Source organism: Lipotes vexillifer, unplaced genomic scaffold (assembly GCF_000442215.2).
Source record: "Lipotes vexillifer unplaced genomic scaffold, Lipotes_vexillifer_v1.1 scaffold1261, whole genome shotgun sequence".
Lineage (NCBI taxonomy): Eukaryota > Metazoa > Chordata > Mammalia > Artiodactyla > Lipotidae > Lipotes > Lipotes vexillifer.
The window spans coordinates 27,207-35,741 of record NW_006796548.1 but is presented as its reverse complement, the minus strand read 5'-3'; the positions used below and the strand labels follow the sequence as shown (position 1 = coordinate 35,741).

The window sequence follows — 8,535 nt, the reverse complement described above, 5'->3', positions numbered from 1 at the left end:
AGCAGGAAAATAACTCTAAATACCTTATTGTGTATAGAGTGTTCCTTAATAACACTCATCAATCACTCTGTGCTGGACCAAGCTCCCTAAGGATTGGAACTGTGTCTATTCATTTATCTTATTTTACCCCAGCACCTGGCATAGGTATTTAGTACATTTGCAATGAGTGAATGTAGTATAAAGTCATTCTTCTATGACCTTCAAGTCAGTTGCAGCTTCCAGAGTTTCCCATAAGTACCGTCATTTTGCAGTCTGCTTCTACTCATAGCAGACAGTAGCTGTGAGTGCCAACTTTTTAAAAGTACAGGAGAAACACTTAAGATTTAAAAAATTATAGCCATTAACTAAAATGTTTTTATTTTATGAAATGTGAAAATATTGCATTATTTTTGTTTTAATGTGAAGAAAATTGATCTAGCTAATAGAACTAATAGTGTTCCAAAGGAGTATAATTTCAGAACTGTTGTTCTAGTGAATTCATAAGTACCCTTTCCATGGCCAATAATGAGTTTTCTTTTGCCTAGTAATGCTCACAGAACCCCTGTCGCCCTAACAGTGTTGTGGAATGTCTATGGTGACTGTGATAACTATGCTACATTGAAGGGACACAGTGGAGCAGTGATGGAACTGCATTATAACACAGACGGCAGGTGAGTATTCTGCATAGTGGGTGACAACTGCTTCTTATAGTAATTCTTCTTGGCATCCTTTCACATTTCATCCCTGAGTTTTCTCTCAGGAGACTGTGCTGTCAAAAACTACTGCGTTTTATGGACTTGAAGACACGGGGAAGAGGAAGGGTAAGCTGGGACAAAGTGAGAGAGTGTCATGGACACATATACACTACCAAATGTAAAATAGATGGCTAGTGGGAAGCAGCCACATAGCACAGGGAGATCAGCTCGGTGCTTTGTGTCCACCTAGAGGGGTGGGATAGGGAGGGTGGGAGGGAGACGCAAGAGGGAGGAGATATGGGGATATATGTTTATGTATAGCTTATTCACTTTGTTATAAAGCAGAAACTAACACACCATTGTAAAGCAACTATACTCCAGTAAAGATGTTTAAAACAAAAAAACTGCGTTTTGGACAACCACTTTATTATCCTATCGCTGTAACCCAAGTAAGGTGTTTATTGTTCCATGTATGCATTTATAGACACATCACCTCTATCTAACATATCAACATCGCAGAAAAAAAATTTTAAGACATAAAATGTAATTTACATATATAAAAATTAGCAACTTTTATTATAAAAGTAATAATAAAATAATCTATTTCAAGAAAACTCAGAAAAAAAGCAGGAAAATGACCAAATAGCCCACGTTTTTACCGCTCCAAAGATAATCAGTTAATGTTATGATATGTTTTTCTCAAGCCTTTTTCCTATTCAGAACAGTTTGGTTTTTTTGTATATATTAGAACTGCTTGTGGGAGTTCCCTGGCAGTCCAGTGGTTAGGACTCAGCGCTTACACTGCCGTGGCCTGGGTTCAGTACTGGTCGGGGAACTAAGATCCCACAAGCCATGCAGTGCAGCCAAATTTAAAAAAAAAAGAGCTACTTGTACAATCTTGTCTGCTGCTTTTTACCCTTAACGTTACTCACCTGTCACATCTGTTTACTATAACATACTATTTATTATAAATATTTTAACAATTGCATAACTTTAGAATAGCTACAGATAATATAAAAATGTGGTTATACAAAGTTAATTAATCCCATTCGGTATTTCAGTAAACATTTATTGTTTTACAGCTCTGACCCCTAAAAATTTCAGGGTTCCCTGAACAACTGGGTGCATAGCCTTGTGTAAATTTTTCCTATTTGAGTAAAGAAAGCATTGTAAATTCAATCATAACTTAGAAATCATCCTCAGAGACAAAAGCTTTTGAGTTTTAGAGAGAGTTACCAAGCCATTGGGTCAGGAATTGCTACAGTGTGTCTCACCTCCGCAGCAGGGAGTGATTAAACATTTCCAAGTGGAAGGATGTGTAAAGTGTTGTATATCAAAAAGGAGGGAAAGATTGAGAAGACTGCTGTATTAGATGTATAATGTGGGGACTGACAGAGGAAAATTTTTTTTACATTTCGTAGGGCAGACCTTATAACTGAGTCTAGAGCACGATTAGGATTTTGTTATGTAAGGTGAGGCATTCCAGCATCAGGTGCCAAGCTGTCAGAGCACATGTTAGTGATCTTGAAAACTTTGGCACGTTTTGGCAAGTGGAGAAGATAGATTGCTATTCCTTGTCTTCACTTATCTTTTTGTTCTTCCTCTCACCTTCTAGTATGCTCTTCTCAGCATCCACAGATAAAACTGTGGCGGTGTGGGATAGTGAAACAGGCGAGAGAGTTAAAAGACTGAAGGGGCACACTTCCTTTGTGAATTCCTGTTATCCGGCCAGGAGGGGTCCCCAGCTTGTCTGCACTGGCAGTGATGACGGTACAGTTAAGGTGGGTGTTGTCTGTGTGATGAGGGTTTCTGGGGTGACATAATGTGAACCTTATCTTGTCTTCCCACCTGTGCTTTACCCTCCTCTCCACAACTTTGTTTCATCAGACATTTCCCAAAACAGACACTATTTAAAATATGTTTAAAATAATAAGCAGTTGAGGGTTTTTTCTTTTTTTAGGTATCATATAGAATAATATTACAACTCTGTTGAACCATTGTGACTTGGAATAAAGTGGACCACCATCCAAGAATAATTGGATTCTTGACTTAGCTGTTTACTTAATTGTGTGACCATAGGCAGTTCACTTTTCTGATCCTCAGCTTATCAGTCTTTAGAACACTGACAATAATATACATGTCTTACAAGACTGTTATGTAATTATAGTCAGTATAATAAAAAGGTTTTATATACTGACTATACAGTATGTGGTTTTAGCAACAGGATGGGGTATTAAAAGTCATTAAGTCCAATGATTGCCGATCTATATGCATATCAGAATTACGTGAAGAACGTGCTAAAAATACCCAGATTCTGGTTTAGTAGGTCTGGAATGGGATTTTTTTTGTTTTGTTATTGGATATTTGTTGCTGCAGGTGGGCTTTCTCTAGTTGCGGGGAGCAGGGGCTACTGTTCATTGCAGTGCGTGGGCTTCTCATTGCGGTGGCTTCTTTTGTTGTGGAGCATGGGTTCTAGGTGTGTGGGCTTCAGTAGTTGTGGCATGCGGGCTCAGTAGTTGTGGTTCATGGGCTCTAGAGCTCAGCCCCAGTAGTTGTGGTGCACAGGCTTTGTTGCTCCGTGGCATATGGGATCCTCCCGGACCAGGGCTCGAACCCGTGTCCCGTGCATTGGCAGGCAGGTTCTTAACCACTGTGCCACCAGGGAAGTCCCAAGACTTTATTTATTTTTTTTATTTATTTATTTATTTTAAACGAAAGGCATCTGTTCACAGCTTTCTTTTTTTTTTTTTAAAGAAGATTTTGGGGATAGGAGTTTATTAATTAATTTATTTATTTTTGCTGCTTTGGGTCTTCATTTCTGAGCAAGGGCTATCTCTGGTTGTGGCAAGTGGGGGCCACTCTTCATCACGGTGCGCTGGCCTCTCACTATTGCGGCCTCTCTTGTGGAGCACAGGCTCCAGATGCACAGGCTCAGTAGTTGTGGCTCACGGGCCTAGTTGCTCCGCGGCATGTGGGATCCTCCCCGACCAGGGCTCGAACCCGTGTCCCCTGCATTAGCAGGCAGACTCTCAACCACTGCGCCACCAGGGAAGCCCCAAGACTTTATTTTTTTTTAGAGCAGTTTTAGGTTCACTGCAAAATTGAGGGGAAGGTACAGAGATTTCCCGTATATCCACTGCCCCCACCATGGATAGCTTCCCCCCACCAGAGTGGTACCTTTGTTACAATTGATGAACCTACATTGACATGTCATTATCATCCAAAGTCCATAGTTTACGTTAGGGTTCACTTTTAGTGGTGTACATTCTTTGGGTTTGGACAGATGTGTAATGACATGTATCTGGCACTATGGTATCATACAGAGTATTTCAACTGCCCTAAAAATCCTTTATGTTCCACCTATTCATTCCTCTCAACCCCAGGGAACCACTGATCTTTTTGCTGTCTCCTTAGTTTTGCCTTTTCCAGAATGTCATATATAGGTAGACTCATAAAGTGTATAGCCTTTGCAGATTGGCTTTTTTCACCTAGTAATATGTATTTAAGATTCCTCCATTTTTTTTCATGACTTAATAGTTCATTTCTTTTTGGTGCTGAATAACATTCCATGTTGGATGTACCACAGTTTATTTATCCATTCACCTACTGAAGGATATCTTGGTTGCTTCCAAGTTTTGGCAATTATGAATAAAGCTGCTCTAAACATCTGTGTGTAGGTTTTTGTGTGGACCTAAGGTTTTAACTCTTTGGGTAAATACTGAGAAGCACAGTTGCTGGATTGTGCAGTAAAGGTTTTATAAGAAACTGCCAAACTGTCTTCCAAGGTGGCTGCACCATTTTTTCTTCCTACCAGCAATGAATGAGTGTTCCTTTGTTCCCCATCCTTGTCTGCATTTGGTGTTGTCAGTGTTTCAGATTTTGGCCTTTCTAATAGGTGTGTAGTAGTATCTTACTTTTGTTTTACTTTGCATTTTCCCAATGATATATGATGTAGAGCATCTTCTTTTTTCCAGTTTTATTGAGAATAATTGACATACATCACTGTACAAATTTAAGGCATGCAGCAAGATGGTTCGATTTACATATATTGTGAAATGATTATCAGTAGATTTGACCAACATCCATCTTCTCATATAGATACAACAAAAGGGAAAAAAATGGGAAAATTTTTTTCTTGTGATGAGAACTCTTAAGATATACTGTCTTAACTTTACTATATATCGTATAGCAGTGTTAGCTATAGTCATCATATTGTACATTACATCCCTAGTACTTATGTATCTTATAACTAGAAATTTGTACTTTTTGACCACCTTCCTCCAATTCCCACTTCTTCTACCCTCCTCCTCTGGTAACACAATGTTGAGCTTATTTGCCATCTGTGTACTTCTTTGGTGAGGTATCTGTTAAGTTCTTTAGCTCAATTTTTGATCTGGTTGTTATTTTGTTTTTTTAATAAATTTACTTATTTATTTATTTATTTTTGGCTGCGTTGGGTCTTCATTGCTGCATGCGGGCCTTCTCTAGTTACGGCGAGCAGGGGCTACTCTTCGTTGTGGTGCGCGGGCTTCTCATTGTGGTGGCTTCTCTTGTTGCAGAACACAGGCTCTAGGCACACGGGCTTCGGTAGTTGTGGTATGCAGGCTCAGTAGTTGTGGCTCATGGGCTCTAGAGCGCAGGCTCAGTAGTTGTGGCGCACGGGCTTAGTTGCTTCGTGGCATGTGGGGTCTTCCCAGACCAGGGCTCGAACCTGTGTCTCCTGCATTGGCAGGCGGATTCTTAACCACTGCACCACCAGGGAAGTCTATGTTTGTTATTGTTGAATTTAAGAGTTCTTTACTGTGTTTTGGATAATAGTCCTTTAACAGATGTGTCTTTTCCAAATATTTTCTCAACAGTCTGTAGCTTGTCCTCTAATTTTCTTGACATTTTCTTTCACGGAGAAGTTTTTAATGTTAATGAACTTCAGCTTATGAATGATTTCTTTCATAGATTGTGCCTTTGGTGTTATATCTAAAAGTCATCACCATACCCTAGGTCACCTAAGTTTTCTTCTGTGTTACTTTCTAGGAGTTTAATATTTTACATTTAGGTCTGTGATCCATTTTGAGTTAATTTTTGTGAAAGGTGCAAAAAAATACTCATTGTTTTAAACATGTGGACATACAGTTGTTCCAGCACCATTTGTTGAAGAAACTATCTTTGCTCCATTGTATTGCCTTTGCTCCTTTGTCAAAGATCAATTGACTGTATTTATGGGGGTCTATTTCTAGGCCTTTTATTCTCTTCCATTGATCTATGTGTCAGTTCTTTTGCCATTATCACACTGTCTTGATTACTAGCTTTATAGTAAATCCTGAAGTTGGGTAGTGTCAGTCCTCCAGCTTTGTTGTCCAATATTGTATTGGCAAGTTGGGGTCTCTTGCCTTTCCAGATAAACTCCAATTTGTTGATTTCCGTGAAGTAACTTACTGGAATTTTGGTTGACATTGCATTGATCAGTATGATTGATCTATAGATCAAATTGGGAAGAACTGACATCTTGACAATGCTGAGTCTTCCTACCCGTGAACATGGAATATCTCTCCATTTATTTCGTTCTACTTTGATTTCATTCATTAGAGTTTTTAAGTTTTCCACATAGAGATGTGTACAGGTTTTGTTACATTTACACCTAAGTATTTCTCTTTTTTTGGATGCTAATGTCAATGGTATTGTGTTTTTTAGAGTCGGAATGTTAAATGTGTTCCTCAAGTGATTTGATGTAGCAGGTATGACATTTTGGGAGCCACTGATCTCCAGCTTCCTCACTTTACAAATGAGGAAAATGAGGCCTAGAAATAGTAACCTATTTCAGGGGCACACAGGACATGCTGCTTTGTAGTACCATTTTATTCTTTCTTTGGCACTAGTTTTTGACTCGGGATTTTTTTTTTTATGATAAAACAGGGAGGGATTTCAAAGAGAACATCTGAGAAATCACACTGAACTTGTAGTTGTTGCTTTTTTAAATGAATTTGCTTTTTTTCATAATTAAAGGTGGTGACACTGACTGGATTATCTGCTTTGAGATGTTTTCTACTAAATGGTTTTGTAATAAACAATCACTTGGGCCGCTTGATGCTTGGCTGAGAGTCTGTGGCTTAGGAATAACCACCAGAGGTCTTTTTGTTTTGTTTTGTTTTTGTTTTTTAATAGGTTTATTTTCCTTTTTGTTGAGAGAATTATAGATTCTCATGCTGTTCTAAGAGATAATACAGAGATCCCATTTACTCTTCACCCAGTTTTCAGCAATGTTAACTTGTCTCATAACTATAAAAGGTGACATTGCTATGATCCCTCAATCTTGTGCAGATTTCACAAGTTTCGCATGAAATTCCCAGAGGTCTTAACGTAGGTGTACTATAGTTGGAGAGACCTAACAGCTGATTTGCTAATTGGCATTTCAAAAGGCAGAGGCAAGAGTGCCCTAATGAATTTTGTTAACAAACATTTATTGAGGGCTTGCTTTGGTAACCATCTAGGAACTTATTCTTTTCTCTTTTTTTGGCTGTGGTGGGTCTTAGTTGTGGCACGTGGGATCTTTGTTGCAGCATGCAGCATCTTTTAGTTGCAGCATGCGGGATCTAGTTCCCTGACCAGGGATCAAATGTGGGCCCCCTGCATTGGGAGCATGAAGTCTTAACCACTGGACCACCAGGGAAGTCCTTAGGAACTTTTTCTTGTTTAGTTTCACCTTTTCTTCTTTTACCTTTTCTCTGACTTTGTTTCATTTTGTCTTTGTGCTCATATTTATCTTTGTGCTCATATTTATCTTTCCATCTCTCCTTAGCTTTTTCTTTTTCTACTACCTTCCATTGTATACGTCTTTTCTTTTCTACTCTTTCCTTCTTTCAGTTTCTTGCTTCTCTTCTCCCTTAATTAAACATGGTTTGAAATAATCATACTCAAGGCAGTATTTTTTAAATGTGCAATATATCACATTACTTAAAGTGACTTTTTAACCAGTTCTTTATTTTTAATTTCAATATATTATTTATATAATTACTGCTTCATTGAACAGCCTTTTACATATGCCTTTTAGTTACTTGCCAAGTTGGAATGCTTTATTGTTGCTTCTGTTGCTAGGTTTATAACTATAGGAGTTTAATAACTTGTGCTTATCTAAGAAGGAATATGTCATGTTTCTTATTTGTCAGAGTTCTCAACAGAAAGCAGAGGTTTCAATAGCTTTTGTATTTTTCAGTCTAGAAGTGGTATCCTCAGCATTGTCCATACCAGTCTTTTCAAACCATTTTCAGCAATCCATTCTTTCTTCTAATGAAGCAATTAAGTGAAATCATATATGTTATTCCCTTTTACAAACAATTCAAGTCCTGGTACCATTACATAGACCGAAGTAGAAAAGGTGTTTGGGTTAAAGGTGGGGATAGGCCAAAGTGTCCCAGAGTGGTGTGTCAGAACCCAAGTGAGATGAAAGGAGAGCATCCACACCGGATGGGGGAGTATCTGCATCCAGTGTAGGGAGATGGAAACTGCATAGGGTAAGGAGGGCATCCACACAGCACAAGGTAGGTGGCCCAGCGTGGGGAACCGGAGGGAGGAGCCCAGCATGGAGAGTCAGTGCCGTAGCAGGGTCAAAGAGTCATCTACACATTGGTGTGGGGGAGACAGTGGATGTCAGAGCCTGAGTTGAGGGTGCCCACACAGGGTGGGAGCAGTTCAGGTAGGGAGTCTGAGTCTGAGCAGACTCAGACAAGGATGGAGTCCCTGAGGAAGGGCAGCCTGGCAAGTGGTATTAGAGCCAGAGCAGAGTGAAGAGAGCGTTCACACAGAGGGGTCACCCAAATGGGGTGAGGAGGGGTTTCACATAGAATCAGCCCAGAATAGGAGTCACATT

The 8,535-nt window shown here is 39.3% G+C and overlaps 1 protein-coding gene across 1 annotated transcript in view; it reads left to right on the top strand.

Annotated features, from left to right (window-relative positions):
- The window catches only part of SNRNP40 (small nuclear ribonucleoprotein U5 subunit 40), a 38,202-nt gene that overhangs the window by 4,282 nt on the left and 25,385 nt on the right, over nucleotides 1-8,535 (top strand). The window contains 2 exon segments of the mRNA XM_007468643.1: nucleotides 557-650; nucleotides 2,290-2,455. Coding sequence (XP_007468705.1) covers nucleotides 557-650; nucleotides 2,290-2,455 — 260 coding nt within the window.